This window comes from Phocoena sinus, chromosome 9, assembly GCF_008692025.1.
Source record: "Phocoena sinus isolate mPhoSin1 chromosome 9, mPhoSin1.pri, whole genome shotgun sequence".
Lineage (NCBI taxonomy): Eukaryota > Metazoa > Chordata > Mammalia > Artiodactyla > Phocoenidae > Phocoena > Phocoena sinus.
In genome coordinates this window covers 90,639,972-90,659,773 of record NC_045771.1, presented here as the reverse complement: position 1 = coordinate 90,659,773, position 19,802 = coordinate 90,639,972, and the positions used below count along the sequence as shown (strand labels likewise).

The window sequence follows — 19,802 nt, the reverse complement described above, 5'->3', positions numbered from 1 at the left end:
TTAAAAATGCTAGCCTGCCAAAGTGTTCTGAATATTTTCAGAAGACATGAGACTCCTGGGTCAGAGCAGAACTTTATTGCTCACAGCATAGCAAGCCACGTGAGTATGGGCATATTTGTATGTTGGTTCCCCGTGCCTCCAGGCCTCCTGGGGAGACACAGTTTGGGCCCATGTGAATGGTACGTATGCTGTGAGTTTGTGTCACAGGTGAGAACTTTAAGCTTGGACAATCTACAGCTTTTGCCATAAGCAGTAAGCAAGCCTGCTCTTTGTGTGCAGGGCAAAGTTACCTCATGTTTCAAGGTTGCTTGCTATAAATGCAAACCTGATAAATGGCCTGGATGAAGAGCAACCAGGGCCTCGCATTGACATAACTTGCAAGAATGTGTGGGGACACTCAGGCCATGGTGAATGGCCTCTTCATCAGCAAGGAGAGATTTCACAGAAGTCCTCTCCAAGATTTTTTTTTTAAACAGCTTTACTAGAGTATAATTGGTATACAGTAAACTGAACATAAAGTGTACAGTTTGGTAAGTTTTGACATATATGCACACCCATGAAAGCATCACGAGTCAAGATCAGTGAATGTATTTCTCACCCGCAAAAGTTTCCATGTACCCCTTTGTAATTCCTCTCCCCGCCATCTCCTTTCTTCTTCCCCAGGCAAATTCTGACCAGGTTTTGTCACTATCTATTGGTTTACCTTTCCTAGAGCTGTGTACAGATTGAATGATACAGCATGTATTGTGTATTCTTATTTGTCTTTCATGCAGCATGATTGTTTTTAGATTCATCCATATTGTATTATGTATTTACTTCTGGATAGTATTCCATTGTGCAGATATACTATAGTTTGTGTATGCATTCACTTGTTGATGGACATTTGGGTTGTTTCCAGTTTGGGGCTATTACAAATAAAGGTGCTTTGAATGTTCATATAGAAGTCTGTATATGGACATATACTTTTTTTTCTGTTGGATAAACATGTAGAAGAGGAATAGTTTGATCATGTGGTGGGTATATCTTTAACAGTTTAAGAAAATGCTAGGCTGTTTTGCAGAATGATAATACAATTTTTCCGTTCTGCCAACAGTATACAAGAGTTTCAGTTCCTCTATCCTCACCAACATTTGATTTTTTTTTAATTTTTGCCATTCTAACAGGTATATAGTCATATCTCATTGTGATTTTCTTTCGAATTTGACTCCAAAAGCAAAGGCAACAAAAGGAAAAATAAACAAGTGGGACTATATGAAACAAAAAAGCTTCTGTACAGCAAAAGAAATCATCAGCAAAATGAAAGGGCAGCCTACTGAATGGGAAAAAATATTTGCAAATCATATACCTGATTTGCAGGTATATGGGTTTATATCTAATATATACATAGAACCCATACAACTCATAGCAAAACATCAAATTATCACATTAAAAAATGGGCAAAGGATCTGAGTAGACATTTTTCCAAAGACAACAGATAGATGGCTAACAGGTACGTGAAAAGAGGCTCAGCATCACTAATCATCAGCAAAGTGGAAATCAAAACCACAATGAGGTATAATCTCAAACCTGTTAGAATGGCTAGTATCAAAAAGACAAGAAATAACAAGTGTTGATGAGGTTGTGGAGAAAAGGGTGGGAATGTAAATTGACGCAGCTGCTAGGAAAGAGTATGGAGGTTCCTCCAAAAAATTAAAAACAGAAATGATCCAGCAATTCCACTTCCAGGTATTTATCCAGAATTTAAAAAATATTTCTGTTACTGATTTCTAATCTAAAACTGTTTTGGTTTTTATACTTTGTATGACTTGGAACCTTTTAAATTTATTTAGACTGTTTCTATCAGAAATCGTTGATTTTGGTAAATGTTTCATGTGTACTTGAAAATAATGGCTACTTTGCTGTTTTGGATAAAGTATTCTATAGATGTCAATTACTGATTTTCTGTGTACTTGTTTTATCATTTACTGAGAGAAAGAAAATCTTCAACGGTAATTGTTGATTTGTCTATTTCCTTATAGATTAAGTTTCAAAATATATGTTCCACATATCACGTGCAGTAAGTAGTCTGGGAGGAAAATTACTGTTACTGGCGTTATTTTGAAAGACCTTATTAGAACACATCTTTGGTTTGTCCTATAGTATAGGCTATTTCTGGCACCATCTTCACATACAAAAGAAATTTTTATTTGCTACCTTTTATCATTTATCTAATCATTTTATTGTTTTGCTTGGCAGCTTCTATGTTTTTGAAACAGGCATTTGAAGGAGAATACCCTAAATTATTGCGTCTTTATAATGACTTATGGAAGCGTCTTCAACAATACAGCCGAAGTATTCAAGGAAATTTTAATTCCAGTGGAACTGCAGACCTCTATGCTGACTTACAACACATGGAAGATGATACACAAGACATATTCATACCAAAGAAGCCAGATTATGAGTATGTTTGTTTAATCAAACCTGTTTGTTGGCCTGTTAAGGATTTTGTCTTTTATTTTTATTATAAGTTAGAAAATGGGAAAACGCTAATCTTTGTGAATACTTGTAATGATTACTATTCACTTATTTACTTTAAAAGACTTCACAACACTTTTAACTGAAGAAGTCGAAATTTATCCTTAGTTGAGCAGCCTGGTTCCTGATTAAGATTCATTTTAAAGTATATCACCAATTAAGGTGAATAGAAGCTAAGAGATGAGCATATGTGGTCATTATCGTTTAATTGATGTTATAAGATAACCTGTAATTACATCAGACAGCATCATTATTGATGGACCACTGGCACAAATGTGATATAAAAGGAAATGGTGTGTTCAGGAACTATAGCGGAAATAAATCTTATGCTGGGATAGATTCTCCATCTGGTGGGAAAAACCTAAGTACAGTCAAAATTAAACCTGAAAATCTCTTAGATTATTCATGAAGTACAGTATATGTAGCCATATTTATAAGCCACATCAGAAAAATAATACCATCTCAATAAGCTTAAACCAGCCAGCTTTCCTCCTAAATTGAAAAAGAGTATTGTTTTCAGATTTCTCTTTGAGCACCAAATCAATTGATTGGCTTGCACACCATCTTTAAACAGTAGAATCATTTATTGTGATGAGACTGACTCAAGTAACAGTAGATTCTGATCACTGACCTTGTAAGAAAAAGGTTAGATTTATGAGTGCTATTTTAATGTTTATCTTAAAAAATTTTTATTCTGAATACTTATAGCTGAATTGTATCCACTGTAGTAAGAAGTACTGACTGGTAAAATACAGGACATAGAAGTTTTGACTGGGAAAACAAGTGGCGTAAGGGTAGGCTGGTATGATAGAAGGAGACGCTGTTGTTCTCTTCAGTTACTCTTTGATGCTAAACATGGAGATTAGGTGAGGACTAATGGAAAGAGGGGACAAGAAGACTGAAAAGTTATCTGTTGATCTTGAAAAATCTTATAATGTATTAAGGTTTTTTTAGGTATACAAAATAGCATACATAGTATCATTGTATTTCTGGTTTAGTTTTATTTTTAAATTCATATGTTGGCACTGCAAAGCTCTGGAAAATATACATAGCACAAGGTAATAGTGTTTTATGTCCAAGAGGTAGAGTTTTTATTCTGTATTTTCTGCTTTTACTTAAAATGAGCATATGTTACTCGTGGGGATAGAGGAAAGGCAGTAAATGCAATGTAGAAAAAAAAATCAGAATGAAAAAAAACCACTGTGTTTTGGGACATCCTTTTCACCTTTTGGAGACTGACTTCAGTGAGGTGGGGAAGAAGACTTATGACCTGTATTCTTCTAAGAAACCAAAAAATAATGACGATATAATAAGGAAACAATGACAATAGGATTTATATATTCTTTTGAGAAGTGAGGCAAGAAACAAACATAAATTTGACCATGGTAGCTGAGCCAAAGGAAAGTTTTTTGTTGTTGTTTTTAATGATAGAGGGAAAGCTGAGAGTTTTTATAGATAGAAGTAGCCATTGGAGAGAGAAAGTGAAGAAAAGAGATAATGAATGGAACGAGACCTTAGAATAATCTGAATAGAATCAAGGCACAAATAACCAGGTTAACGTTTTTCATCATTGAGTATTTATGCTGAATTTTTGAAAGCTGTTCTTACTATGAAGAAAATAAAACAAGATAATGTGACAGTGTTTTATGTAGGGTGGTCAGAGAAGACCTCTATGAAAAGGTAACATTTGACCCAAGATTGAGATAATGTGAAGAAATCAACTGTGGAAGATTCGGAGTAAGATTTTTGCAGGTAGAGAGAAGAGCAGATTTAGAGCCTGAGAAAATTAAGATGGGGAGGTTGAGGAATAGAAAGCTGAACACAATGAATGAGGGAGAGTGGGGGATAAAAAATTGGGTCGGCGAGGAGGGGAAACGTAAGATCATGTAGGGCTTTATTCACCATGATATGGGGTTTAGAGTATATTCAAAACACTGGAAACCTTTGCTTTTAAACAGAGGAATGAGATGAACTGATAAACATTTAAAAGTTAGCATGCCGGCTTCTTTGTGCACAACTGAGGGGGAGTGTCACCACAGGGAAAGAGAAGCTGTTTTGTTTATCCAGACAAGAAATGATAATGGCTTGAAGTAGGATGAGTGGATGAGATGGTGAGAACTGGTCGAATTGATTCGAGATATAGCTTAGAGGGCAAGCCAGTAGAACTTGCTGGTAGATCACATTTGAGAGGAAAAGAAGAATCAAGGATATGTGTGGACAAGTTGGGAGAAGCCTAATGATTGGAAGACATTGTTTCATCGAGTAGTGGGGTTTTGTTTTGTTTCTTTTTTGTTTCTTTGTGGGGTTTTTTTTTGTCTTTTGGCCATGCTACACGGCTTGTGGGATTTTAGTTCCCTGACCAGGGATCGAACCCAGGCCCTCCACGTTGAGAGCATGGAGTCCTGACCACTGTACTGCCAGGGAATTCCCCATCGAGTAGTGTTAAGGTTTTTCTTTTGAAACTGTTGAATCAAAGATGCAAATTGTGTTGTTGAAAAGGTAGTTGAATGTGAATCAGGGCTAGAAATACATATTTGAGAGTCATCACTATGCAGATCTTTAAAAATCATGGGACTGGAGGAGATTCCATAGGGAAGATATATATAAAGAGAAAAGGGAACTTTGGCCCAAAATATGCACTCCAAAATTTATAGATTGTGCAGAGGAGTGGCAGCCTGCAAGACTAAGAGGAAAAAAAATGGTGAGATAGGAGGAAAACTGAAAGTTATGTGGAACCCCAAAGAGTGAGTTCATTTCAGTCAGAAGAAGAATGGTTAACTGTGTCACATGCTGTTGAAAAGCTGAAGAAGCTTAGGACTGAGAAGTGACCTCTAGATATAGCAAAGTAAGGTTGTTCAAGGCCTAGGTGTGGAATGGTGGATACAAAGCATTATTAGAATTGATGAAAGACAGAATGGGAGGAGATTGACTTCTGGGATGACAGCTGTCCCCACTCCGCTGACCCACCTCACAGTGAATCTGGTGAAAACTATTAAAAACCAAACAATTTAATGTGTCTGGAAATGGTTTTAAAAGCAAACAGCAAATGAAAAATCATCGACTCAAGAAAGTCTATGAAAATTCAGTAGAAAGAATTCCATAAGAGCCTGTGACATTAGAACCAAGACTGTTGTTCCTCCCTCCCTCTTCCCAGCTCATCAAGGCATAGGCTCTACTCAGGACTGTGACAGCCAAGAACAAAGGGCTCCCTCCCCCACCACTCCTAACTGGAGGGCTTTCTTTCTAAGAAGAGCAGAACCGCAGCATTTCTCATCCTGCCCTCAGCTGCCAGTTAGCTGAAGTGAAGCCTCAGACAGATGAGATCAATAGGTGGGCGCTTCCTTAGTGTGCACAGCACCCATCTGTTATGTATATGTTATCACAATAAAAACAAAACATATTACGCAAACTGAAAAAAAAATTTTAAATGTGTTCACACACAAATTTGTAATGAATGTTTATAGCAGCATTCATAATCACCAAAAGATAGAAACACCCAAAATGTCCATCAGCAGACAGATGGGTAACCACATGTGATATATCCACACATGAATGAAGGAATGAAGAACTGACACATGTTACAACATGACTGAACCTTGAAAAAATTATGCTAAGTGAAAAAAGCCAGATACAAAGCCCATATGCTGTATGATCCTATTCCTATGAAAGTTAAGAACAGGGAAATCTATAGAGATATAAAGCATATTAGTGGTTGCTTAGGGCTGGGGATGGGGTGGGGGGGTAAAAGATTAAAGCTAAAGGCTATGAGGTTTCTCTTGAAGGTGATAAAAATGTTCTGGGATTGAGCATGGTGATGGTTGCACATCACCATGAATATACTGAATATATATTGAATTATACACTTTAAATGGTTGAATTGAATGTAAATTAAATCTTGATAAGTTTTGAAAAAGAGAGAATGGGAAAGAAGGGAGGGAGGTAATTCTTCTGAGAGGTTTTGATATGAACAAAGGAATAAAGCTACTTTTTCTTTGGGATAAGAGGAAAATCGCTGAGGGTAGGTGAAGTTACAAAGGAAAAAATAAGCTAGTAAGATCATTGCCACTGGTTTTGGTCTTAGTGTAAAGTTGAGGCAGATGGTCAGCTGTGGAGAGTGAAGGGCTGCAGAAGTAGAATTTTACTACCTGGAGCTTCAGGTCTCTTGAAATTAAGAGGTTTGCATAAACATTTGATAGAAACAATTTACTTTTTCTCTGCAATACGTGGAACGCTTAGCAGCAGATACAGAGACCATCTAACTGAGATTTTCTTCGTAAGAGCTTTGAAAGGAAGGTAAATTAGAAAAATGAAGATGCTAATGAGAGCACCTTGAAATGGTGGAGGATGAGCGTAGGGTTCCGTAGCGCTGATCACTGTAAGGTCAGAGAGCAAGTTCTTTTGAGTAAAATCTAGCACTTTTATTGATATACAAAGCCCAGCATGATTTGTTCCGTTTATTTTCTCTTAGACCTTATCTTGTACTGTTCTCCTGTCACTTAAGTGCTCTGCTTCTCTAACTTTTTGTCAAATGCATCCAGGTCTAAGTCTCTTCTCAGGGCCTTGAGCTTGTTCTCTTCCTATAGAAAGTGCCTACCCTGGAAATCTATATAACTTGCTCCCTCTTTTCCCTCACATCTTCTCAGGGAGCTTTCCCTTGCCTCACCCTATGTAAAATTGTATTAAAAACAAAAACGGTCTCTGGCTTCCTTACTTCCTTTTTCTCTTAGAATTTTTTACTCTCCATTGTATTCCGTAGTTAACTCATTTAAAAATTTTATTTCTTTTTTTGTGTGTTTCTCAGAAGTCTTTTTTTTTTTTTATTAGTTTTTATTGCAGTAGAGTTGATTTACAATATTGTGTTCTCAGAAGTCTCTTTAAGGGGACAGGGAGTTTTTTTTAACTGACTTCATTGCTACATTTCCCGCATCTAGGAAGTACCTGGCAAATTGTAGACATTTAAGAGAATTTGTAGGTGGGAAGGAGATGGCGGCAAGTGGGGGCGTGGAAAGTTGTCTTCGAGCTTGGAGACGTCACAGGTAGAGCAGTTCAAAACAATGACTCAAACATGGAAGCTCCATAGTAAAGCTAAAATGAAAGTAGACTTCTAGTACAGGACAGGTTTTAGAAAAGTTGTTTGTTTTGACATTGTAATCACCAAGGATCCTTCCCCCCCACCCCGCACCCCCCAGATTCTTTCAGGTTTTCCAAAACTAACAGGGTGGAGTAAGGTAGGGAGCAGGGGAGGCAGGCAGCCACTGGGGCAGGGCTGAGGGAGGCTGTGCTCTGCCCCCACCTGCGGCCGGCCCCCTGCCGGGTTGTCCTTCGCTCGTCCTCCATCTCTGTGTCAGCAGGCTGTTCTCCTGCAACGACCCGCAGCCTTGGTCTTGCTCTCCTCTTCAGCCAGCCTCTCAAACATGTTGGCATAGAGCTGCTTCTCCCGTGCGAGCTGCTTGAGGAGTGGCTGCTGGCAGATAGCCAGCTGGGCCTTGGCAGCTTTGGTGTTGGAGTAGAGCTGCAGGACCTTCTGGAAGGATCCTTGGAGAAGAAGAATGTTAGTACTTATAATATAGTGCTGAAATTTCTGCAGAAGAGAGAAGAGGCTTCTTAAGGTCAGTAAATGACCAGAGCAAAAATAGGGAAGACATTTAAATAGCTGGCGTGGACTTCAGTAGAGGATTGCCTCAGACACATTTAGACACTAGTTCTTCCCTGTTCCCATTGTGGTCTTTCTCTCATCATCTGTTATGGAAGTTATTATAGTTCACACTTTACCTGCACATTTCTTCACTGGACTGTAAAGTGAATTTCATCTCTATCCTCCCAGCACTCAGTGAGGGCTGGCACACAGTATTCTCAGGAACTATGTGTTGAGTGAAATACTTATTGAATGAGAAAGTGTTAAGATAAGTATGGAATTGTGATGTAGGAGCCAAGAGTGTTCTGACCTCTAGGTCTTGTCAGTTGACCAGCAAAGGTGGAAAAGGAGAAAGCCAAGTTTCCTATACCTGAAGGAGTAGGTCAGATGTTTGCAAAATGAACATTTAGGATTAAGGGGGATTTGTTTTTGTTTGTTTGTTTAAGATAATGGAAAGGCCAGTAGAAGGATCATAAACAGGGGTGATGTGAGAAGATACAGAGTTAATTATATGGTTATAGGTATTTGATAGTAATTGTCAGAGGTAAAATATAAGATCCAATAGTTGGACAAGTAAATGAAAATCAACAGATATAACTGAAGACATAGGAGGACTGAGGAGGAAAGAAGTGTTTAGTAGGCTAAATTTTAGTTTGTGAAGAATGTTGTAAAACAAATTAACTTAGAACTACAATTAGGAGTATTTGGGTGATTGTGGGACTTGCACAAGCACTTTTTATTTTGTCCTCATTCTTGTTAGTATCAGTTTTGGCATCAGAAGGCTGATAAAAACCTACACCTGTATACTTCCCTCTTAGGCACTGAGCTTATGAGAGGGCAGCTGTTGTGTGTGAAAAGGGTTGAGCTTGTGGGAGCAGGTCTCTGCAGACTTGGCTCTCTTGTATGCTCTATAGAAACATGCTAAGTGAAGGCATGGCCCCATTAGAATTAATAAGATTTTACAGTGTTACTCTTAGTTTCAAGCGACAGACTTACTACAGTAGGTACTGGTGCATATTATATAACATTTATGCCCAGGAATTATGTATAAATTAAAATGTTTAGTTCTTAATAAGCATTTGATTATGTAAATATATTTATACATTTTTAAACAAAATTTTTTCTTTTCTTCATATAGAGTTACATTTTATATAGGAGATATGTTTTTAAGAAAGGCATTTACAACCTGATACACTAGCACTTAGTTTTGTATAATTTAAGTTCATTTTTAGTAAACTTTGTTCCCACAGTCCCGGAAAGGCTTTGAAAGACTCACTACAACCCTATGAGGCTGCTTATCTATCAAAATCCTTATCTCGACTCTTTGATCCGATCAACTTGGTTTTTCCCCCTGGTGGTCGTAATCCTCCTTCTGCCGATGAACTTGAAGGTATCATTAAAACTATAGCAAGGTATGTATTTTCATATAGTGGCATGCCGTAAAATGCCTGCCACATTTGTTAGTGATGTATAATGGCAGTACATCTTTAATTTATCTCAAATCATTCAAAGAATTAGTCTGGAAATTAAATCAAGAGTTTTGCATTGAGTGAGTGCACATGTAGTAAGTATCAATACTTGAGATTCCAATTAATAAAACCATTTAAATACAGTCTAAAAATAGTCAATTATCATTATTCTGTGTCTTGTCAAGGATACAAAGTAAAACAACCTAATTCTTTATGCCATAGTAAATTTCTAATATTACGTAGGAAAGTTAATATAAAAATAATTTTACAAATTGAGAAGCTAAAGCATGGAGATCAACTTTTTTTTATCTTAAATCCAGAAAGTACTTCATGGCATACAAGGATTATAATCCTGATTAGTCTACTTGTGTTTGCTATTTTAAGCTTTCTAAGTGAATGTGACAGCTTTTAAAACTCTCAAAAGGGAAGATATCCTAGCAGGTTGTGCAACCTGAATGGTTGCGGACAATGTATTATACTGTTGCTTTTAGACATTTTACGGACCCCCCAGGTTAATCTGCAGTTGAGACTGTCTCAGTTCCTGTCATAATAACAAGTTGTCATAACAGTAGGTCTATACATTTATTTATAGGTGAACATTTTGAGGAGTAAAATTAGTAGTTAGGCAATATAGAACCAAGGTATAAAAGTCTAGATTCTTTTAGATTACAAATTTGAAGATGGTGATCCTGAGGCATGTGAGAGTACAATTAAAAAGCCACAGGTATAATATGCGTATCTATCTAAATACAGCATCGAAATTGCCCAGCATCTTGATCCTAAATCTTCCCACAGTTATCTTGACTTTCCAAAGTCCTGACTGAAGACGTTTATACCCTAATGTCTCCGTTATTTGTTTCATATGGTATTGACAAAACTGGTCATGGATTGAACTTGATCTCTTTACCTGTTTATGGACATGTTACCTGTTTATGGACTGCACCCATTCCCCGGTGCAGTTTGACAATGCTGTGATCAATTGTAAGGTGGGACTTGAAGAAGCATACTTATGCCATTGTTTAATAGAATGTGAAAGTGAACTTTAATAAAATTATGTCTCACTGGTATATGAAAGGGCATTTTTGTCACACATAGTAAGCACTAATGTTGTTTTAAAGTCCTTCACTTTCTTCATAAAGGCAACCTGGTAAGTGCCAAGATTTATTCTGCTACTTGAGAGACAATAATTACTTTTCTTGCTTTTCTACTTGTATATGCATTTTCATGCAATTTTTAACTCTTAATTAAAAATTAACTTTAAAAAAGTTAACTTTCCATGGTCTTTTTAAATACTTTTTTTTGCAATTACCTCAAATGTCCCAATTAATCCAATGTTAAATTGAAAATAAGCATGACAGAGAAATACTTTAAGAATCCAAAAATTTTAAATATCAAGTTAAATCCTTGTTATGCTTTTGATATATTTAAAAAGCTATTTTATCAAAATAGCATGAATTGGCATAATTTCTACAGAAACTGAGTATCTTTATGTATCGTGTAATTTATATTTTTAGCCTTTGTCGTTCCAAGGTTACCATTTCCATTCAAGAGCTGTCATTTCCTTGCAGATGTCTGTGACATGCAGTGTCTCTAATTGCACTTACCAGTATTAACAAGAGTGCTACTTGAAAAATCTGCACACAATTTACTCTCTTAATCACAGCCTGAACTCACACATGACATGCTTTTATTAATGAGAAACTGGTCATTAACCAGACAGTCTTAGAGCACTTTTTCCTAATGCTGAATTTAGGAGGGAAAATGAAACAGTGCAATCAATCAGTTCTTGGAGGCAACCAGTGAAATCTATTAAAAAAAATCACCACATTGTTTATTGGGATTAGGTTTATATGTTGCTCTTTACTTTGTTGATGAACTGTGTTGCTAATAATTAAAGTCTGTTTTTGTTTTCTCCAGTGAACTAAATGTAGCTGCTGTTGATGCAGACCTCACATTAGCTGTGTCAAAAAACGTGGCAAAGACCATCAAGTTGTATGGTGTAAAATCAGAGCAGCTGGTAAGTGATAATCCCTTCTGTAAACTTTAATGATTTTGTTTAAAATTACTAATTATGCAGTACTTGACTAACTATAAATATTGAATTGACTGAATATTAATTTACTAGAAATTTTTATAGTGAATTTTTGAAACTTTCTTATGAATTTAAACCAGAAAAAAATGTTACCTCTTAAAAATTGGCCCTCCTACCATTGCTACACTTAAAAAATGCAGGCAGGTTTTATAAGACTTTTTAAAAAATGCATGTGCCACTTTATGGGCTAAATTATGTATATTTTTAAGTGTAATTATTTCAGATTGATCAAATTTCCTGTCATGAGGCCCCTCACCCCAGATATCATTCATGTGCTGTTACTTAGTGTGAAATTGACTTGAACCATTAGAAAATGATTGGAGGAAGTGAAGTGCTTAAAACTGTAAAAGAAAAATGTTGATTTACTTTCTAAAGGTTCGAGCCCTAGACTGTGGACGTTTAGCTCCAAAATTACTCTTTTTGAAACAGCTGTTTGCATATATTTAAAATAATAGATGCATGCCTGAATCATAATTTTAATTCTCTACATTAATGTTTTAAAGTTAAGCATACATATTTAACTAGTAGATATGTATGCTAACTGAAATCCAAGGAGTAGGGCTTTAGTACATCTTTAACTGTCATTGATGGACTAATTTTAGAGAATGTGCTAAAATGCGGTATCTCTACCGTCACTATACGGATAGCTGACCATGTTTTTTTGTTGTTGTTGTTTGGCTTCCCTGACTCCTCCAATTGAAACATTGTAAAATGAAGTACAGTTGACTCTTGAACAACTTGGGGGTTGGGGTACCTACCCTCCCTGCAGTCAAAAATCCATGTATAATTGATAGTCAGCTCTCCGTATTCGTAGTTTCTCCTTGTCATCCCTTCCGTGTCGGTGGATTCAACCAACTGCGGATCATGTAGTACTGTAGTATTTACCACTGAAAAAAATCTGCAGGTAAGTGGACCCTCCCAGTTCAAATCCATGTGTTCAAGGGTCAGTTGTAATCTGGCTTTACCTATATCCTAGTAGTTCTAGTTGGTTCTGGAATAATTTTTAGAGTAGGTTGGTAACAAATTGAACTTAAGGAATGCATAAAATGATCCTTGGTGCTAACAATCATTTCATGAGACTTCCTGCTTTCACTTCCAATGGATGGCTCCATTGTGTTTGCATATTAATATGGTGCTATTTTCTACTCAGTTATTCTTGCAGTCTTGACAAATAATTTAGAAGCATCTTTTTTTTTTAAACTTTGTTTATTGAAAACTGGCCCTACAGAGACCATGGAAGCTCTTTGTAGATAATTAGATGACTAATTTTTCTCTCAAACTTTTTTTTATAGAAGCTTTATTATGATACTTATTACTTTTAAAAACATGGTTTATTGCTATAAATGAAATTCGGTATTATATCCAGTAGAGTTCAGTGTAATTACTGGAAGTGTCAGGAAAAAAATATCCTTATGAGATGGTCCCACCTGAAAACAACATTATAAAGAAGAGCCAGCATATGTATGGAAAATATATCACTCTTCTGTGTCAGGCAGGGGCAGTGGTAAATGTAACATGTGACTTCAGTTAAGGCAGTGGTGGCAAAAGGCTTTAACAAAATTAAAATATATCAAAAACATTGGATTGAATTGATGCTGTTGGTCAAATAGTCTGTGACCCTAAATTACTCAGGCCTACCATCCTACAATGCTAAAGGGTAACAGAAAGTTCCGGACTTAAAATTTTTTTTTTTAGACAGCAAACATGGTCTACGTTTGATTCATTCCAATAGAATACATTTGATCACATTTTTTTTTTTTTTACGCAGCAGGTTCTTATTAGTCATCCATTTTATACACATCACTGTATACATGTCAATCCCAGTCACCCAATTCATCACACCACCACCACCACCACCACCACCCCTCAGCCACTTTCCCCCTTTGGTGTCCATACCTTTGTTCTCTACAACTGTGTCTCAATTTCTGCCCTGCAAACCGGTTCATCTGTACCATTTTTCTAGGTTCCACATATATGCGTTAACATATGATATTTGTTTTCCTCTTTCTGACTTATTTCACTCTGTATGACAGTCTCTAGATCCATTCACGTCTCAACAAATGACCCAATTTCGTTCCTTTTTATGGCTGGGTAATATTCCATTGTATATATGTACCACATCTTCTTTATCCATTCTTCTGTTGATTGGCATTTAGTTTACTTCCATGACCTGGCTGTTGTAAATACTGCTGCAATGAACATTGGGGTGCATGAGTCTTTTTTTTTTTTCTCTTTTTCGATACGCAGGCCTCTCACTGTTGTGGCCTTTCCCGTTGCAGAGCACAGGCTCTAGACGTGCAGGCTCAGCGGCCATGGCTCACAGGCCTAGCCGCTCCATGGCATGTGGGATCTTCCCGGACCGGGGCACGAACCCATGTTCCCTGCATCGGCAGGCAGACTCTCAACCACTGCACCACCAGGGAAGCCCGCATGAGTCTTTTTGAATTATTGTTTTCGCTGGGTATATGCCTAGTAGTGGGATTGCTGGATCATATGGTAATTCTATTTTCAGTTTTTTAAGGAACCTCCATACTGTTCTCCATAGTGGCTGTATCAGTTTACATGCCCACCAACAGTGCAAGAGGATTCCCTTTTCTCCACACCCTCTCCAGTATTTGTTGTTTGTAGATTTTCTGATGATGCCTATTCTAACTGGTGTGAGGTGATACCTCTTTGTAGTTTTGATTTGCATTTCTCTAATAATTAGTGATTTTGAGCAGCTTTTCATGTGCTTCTTGGCCATCTGTACGTCTTCTTTGGAGAAAGGTCTGTTTAGGTCTTCTGCCCATTTCTGGATTGGGTTGTTTGTTTTTTTAATATTGAGCTGCATGAGATATTTATATATTTTGGAGATAAATCGTTTGTCCATTGATTCGTTTGCAAATATTTTCACCCATTCTGAGGGTTGTCTTTTCGTCTTGTTTATGGTTTCCTTTGCTGTGCAAAAGCTTTTAAGTTTCATTAGGTCCCATTTGTTTATTTTTGTTTTTATTTCCATTACTCTAGGAGGTGGATCAAAAAAGATCTTGCTGTGCTTTATGTCAAAGAGTGTTCTTCCTATGTTTTCCTCTAAGAGGTTTATAGTGTCCGGTCGTACATTTAGGTCTCTAATTCATTTTGAGTTTATTTTTGTGTATGGTGTTAGGGAGTGTTCTAATTTCATTCTTTTACATGTAGCTGTCCAGTTTTCCCAGCACCACTTATTGAAGAGACTGTCTTTTCTCCATTGTATATCCTTGCCTCCTTTGTCATAGATTAGTTGACCATAGGTGCATGGGTTTATTACGTCTGGGCTTTCTATCTTGTTCCATTGATCTATGTTTCTGTTTTTGTGCAAGTATCATATTGTCTTGATTACTGTAGCTTTGTAGTGTAGTCTGAAGTCAGGGAGTCTGATTCCTCCAGCTCCGTTCTTTTCCCTCAAGACTAATTTGGCTCTTTGGGGTCTTTGTGTCTCCATACAAATTTTAAGATTTTTTGTTCTACTTCCATAAAAAAAATGCCACTGGTAATTTGATAGGGATTGCATTGAATCTGTAGATTGCTTTGGGTAGTAGAGTCATTTTCACAATATTGATTCTTCCAATCCAAGAACATGGTATATCTCTCCATCTGTTGGTATCATCTTTGATTTCTTTCATCAGTGTCTTATAGTTTTCTGCATACAGGTCTTTTGTCTCCCTAGGTAGGTTTATTCCTAGGTATTTTATTCTTCTTGTTGCAGTGGTAAATGGGAGTGTTTCCTTAATTTCTCTTTCAGATTTTTCATCATTAGTGTATAGGAATGCAGGGGATTTCTGTGCATTAATTTTGTATCCTGCAACTTTACCAGCTTCACTGATTAACTCTAGTAGTTTTTGGGTGGCATCTTTAGGATTCTCTATGTATAATGTCATGTCATCTGCAAACAGTGACAGTTTTACTTCTTCTTTTCCAATTTGTATTCCTTTTATTTCTTTTTCTTGTCTGATTGCTGAGGCTAGGACTTCCAAAACTGTATTGAATAATAGTTGTGAGAGTGCACATCCTTGTCTTGTTCCTGATCTTAGTGGAAATGCTTTCAATTTTTCACCATTGAGAATGATGTTTGCTGTGGGTTTGTCGTATATGGCCTTTATTATGTTGAGGTAGGTTCCCTCTTTGCCCACTTTCTGGAGAGTTTTTATCATAAGTGGGTGTTGAATTTTGTCTAAAGCTTTTCTGCATCTATTGAGATGATCATATGGTTTTTATTCTTCAATTTGTTAATATGGTGTATCACATTGATTGATTTGCATGTATTGAAGAATCCTTGCATCCCTGGGATAAATCCACTTGATCATGGTGTATGATCCTTTTAATGTATTGTTGGATTCTGTTTGCTAGTATTTTGTTGAGGATTTTTGCATCTTTATTCATCAGTGATATTGGTCTGTAATTTTCTTTTTTTGCAGTATCTTTGTCTGGTTTTGGTATCAGGGTGGTGGTGGCCTCATAGAATGAGTTTGGGAGTGTTCCTTCCTCTGCAATTTTTTGGAAGAGTTTGAGAAAGACGGGTGTTAGCTCTTCTCTAAATGTTTGATAGGATTCACCTGTGAAGCCATCTGGTCCTGGACTTCTGTTTGTTGGAAGATTTTTAATCACAGTTTCAACTTCACTACTTGTGATTGGTCTGTTCATATTTTCTATTTCTTCCTGGTTCAGTCCTAGAAGGTTATACCTTTCTAAGAATTTTTCCATTTTTTCCTGGTTGTCCATTTTATTGGCATAGAGTTGCCTCTAGTAGTCTCTTAGAATGCTTTGTATTTCTGCAGTGTCTGTTGTAACCTCTCCTTTTTCGTTTCCAATTTTATTGATTTGAGTCCTCTCCCTCTTTTTCTTGATGAGCCTGGCTAACGGTTTATCAATTTTGTTTATCTTCTCAAAGAACCAGCTTTTAGTTTTATTGATCTTTGCTATTGTTTTCTTTGTTTCTATTTCAGTTATTTCTGCTCTGATCTTTATGATTTCTTTCCTTCTTCTAACTTTGTGTTTTGTTTGTTCTTCTTTCTCTAGTTCCTTTAGGTATAAGGTTAGATTATTTATTTGAGATTTTTCTTGTTTTTTGAGGTAGGCCTGTATAGCTATAAACGTCCCTCTTAGAACTGCTTTTGCTGTATCCCGTAGGTTTTAGATTGTCACGTTTTCATTGTCATTTGTCTTTAGGTATTTTTTGATTTCCTCTTTGATTTCTTCAGTGATCTCTTGGTTATTTAGTAATGTAGTGTTTAGCCTCCATGTGTTTGTGGTTCTTTTGTTTTTTCCCCTGTAATTCATTTCTAATCTCATAGCGTTGTGGTCAGAAAAGATGCTTGATATGATTTCAGTTTTCTTAAATTTACTGAGGCTTGATTTGTGACCCAAGATGTGGTCTATCCTGGAGAATGTTCCGTGCACACTTGAGAAGAAAGTGTAATCTGCTGTTTTTGGATGGAATGTCCTATAAATATCAATTAAATGTACCTGGTCTGTTGTGTCATTTAAAGCTTCTGTTTCCTTATTTATTTTCATTTTGATTGATCTGTCCATTGGTGTAAGAGAGGTGTTAAAGTCCCCCACTATTACTGTGTTACTGTCGATTTCATCTTTTACAGCTGTTAGCAGTTACCTTATGTATTGAGGTGCTCCTGTGGTGGGTGCGTACATATTTATAATTGTTATATCTTCTTCTTGGATTGATCCGTTGATCATTATGTAGTGTCCTTCCTTGTCTCTTGTAACATTCTTTATTTTAAAGTCTATTTTATCTGATATGAGTATTGCTCCTCCAGCTTTCTTTTGATTTTCATTTGCATGGGATGTTTCTCCATCCCCTCACTTTCCATCTGTATGTGTCCCTAGGTCTGAAGTGGGTCTCTTGTAGACAGCATATATATGGGTTTTGTTTTTGAATCCATTCAGCAAGCCTGTGTCTTTTGGTTGGAGCATTTAATCCATTCACATTTAAGGTAATTATTGATATATATGTTCCTATTACCGTTTTCTTAATTGTTTGGGGTTTGTTTTTGTAGGTTCTTTTCTTGTGTTCCCACTTAGAGAAGTTCCTTTAGCATTTGTTGTAGAGCTGGTTTGGTAGTGCTGAATTCTCTTAGCTTTTGCTTTTGTGTAAAGCTTTTGACTTCTCCATCAAATCTGAATGAGATCCTTGCTGAGTAGAGTAATCTTGGCTGTAGGTTCTTGCCTTTCATCATTTTAAGTATATCATGCCACTCGCTTCTGGCTGAGAATTCAGCTCTTAATCTTATGGGAGTTCCCTTGTATGTTATTTGTCATTTTTCCCTTGCTGCTTTCAATAATTTTTCTTTGTCTTTAATTTTTGCCAGTTTGATTACTATGTGTCTTGGTTTGTTTCTCCTTGGGTTTATCCTGTATGGGACTCTCTGTGCTTCCTGGACTTGGGTGGCTATTTCCTTTCCCATGTTAGGGAAGTTTTCAACTATAATCTCTTCAAATATTTTCTCAGGTCCTTTCTCTCTCTCTTCTACTTCTGGGACCCCTATAATGTGAATGTTGTTGCGTTTAATGTTGTCCCAGAGGTCTCTTATGCTGTCTTCATTTCTTTTCATTCTTTTTTCTTTATTCTGTTCCGCAGCAGTGAATTCCACCATTCAGGCTTTCAGGTCACTTATCCATTCTTCTGCCTCAGTTATTCTGCTATTGATTCCTTCTAGTGTAGTTTTTATTTCAGTTATTGTATTGTTCATCTCTGTTTGCTCTTTAATTCTTCTAGGTCTTTGTTAAACATTTCTGCATCTTCTCGATCTTTGCCTCCTTTGTATTTCTGAGGTCCTGGATCATCTTCACTATTGTTATTCTGAATTCTTTTTCTGGGAGGTTGCCTATCTCCACTTCATTTAGTTGTTTTTCTGGGGTTTTATCTTGTTCCTTCATCTGGTACATAGCCCTTTGCCTTTTCATCTTGTCTGTCTTTCTGTGAATGTGGTTTTTGTTCCACAGGCTGCAGGACTGTAGTTCTTGCTTCCGCTGTCTGCCCTCTGGTGGATGAGGCTGTCTAAGAGGCTTGTGCAGGTTTCCTGATGCGAGGGACTGGTGGTGGGTAGAGCTGTGTGTTGCTCTGGTGGGCAGAGCTCAGTAAAACTTTAATCCACTTGACTACTGATGGGTGGGGCTGAGTTCCCTCCCTCTTGGTTGTTTGGCCTGAGGCAACCCAACAGTGGAGCCTACCTGGGCTCTTTGGTGGGGCTAATAGCAGACTCTGGGAGAGCTCACGCCAAGGAGTACTTCCCAGAACTTCTGCTGCCAGTGTCCTTGTCCCCACAGTGAGCCACAGCCACCCCGTGCCTCTGGAGGAGACCCTCCAACACTAGCAGGTAGGTCTGGTTCAGTCTCCCCTGGGGTCATTGCTCCTTCCCCTGGGTCCCAATGCGCACACTACTTTGTGTGTGCCCTCCTAGAGTCTCTGTTTCCTCCAGTCCTGTCGAAGTCCTGCAGTCAAATCCCACTAGGCTTCTGTAAGGTCGGATCTTAACAAACGGCACCACAAAACAGAGGAAAGCTTCAAGTGAGCTTTATTAGGGAGCGCTCCTGGGTGAGTTTCACTGGTCCGGGAGAAAGGGGGCCAGAGAAGTCGCGCCCGGGCGAGGGTTGGGCAAGATTTTATAGGGGAAGAAGGGAAAGGGGTGTGGTGAATCTGGGAGGGCGCAGGGTATTCCTTATTTGGTGGTCTTTTCGGGTATCCTGGGGGACCGTTAGTCCCGCCCCTCGAAAGGCGGGAAGGCTGGGCTGGTTTCAAAGTCCCCAGGTCAGTTTCTGGAACTGGGTGGTCCGGAATGTCTCCAGGGCAGTTTCTGGAACTGGGTGGTCCGGAGAACTTCATTCTGATGCAACCTGTGAATCTGATTGTGTTCCCCTGCCTCGGGCCAGTTGGCCTTACATCCCGACATCTTTGGTGTAATAGGGTGGTGTTCTGATCTCTGGCTACTTCATGCTGAATGGGGGCGTCGAAAGGGGAGTCGGGCGACCAGAGGTCCAAGGCTTAGGGGAGACCAGTGGGGGGTTCTGTAGGAAGCAAGGTGTAAGGACCGAGGAGCATTTGGTTTGTGGCCACCTGAGA

General features: G+C 37.8%; 1 protein-coding gene across 2 annotated transcripts in view; it reads left to right on the top strand.

Moving 5' to 3' along the window:
- Positions 1-19,802, top strand: part of COG5 (component of oligomeric golgi complex 5) — a 293,055-nt gene that overhangs the window by 208,713 nt on the left and 64,540 nt on the right. The window contains exons 12-14 of one of the 2 annotated variants that reach the window (XM_032642661.1): positions 2,236-2,440; positions 9,400-9,561; positions 11,536-11,635. In XM_032642661.1, coding sequence (XP_032498552.1) covers positions 2,236-2,440; positions 9,400-9,561; positions 11,536-11,635 — 467 coding nt within the window. The remainder of the gene's footprint in view (positions 1-2,235; positions 2,441-9,399; positions 9,562-11,535; positions 11,636-19,802) is intronic. The other variant, XM_032642660.1, reaches the window with a different exon arrangement.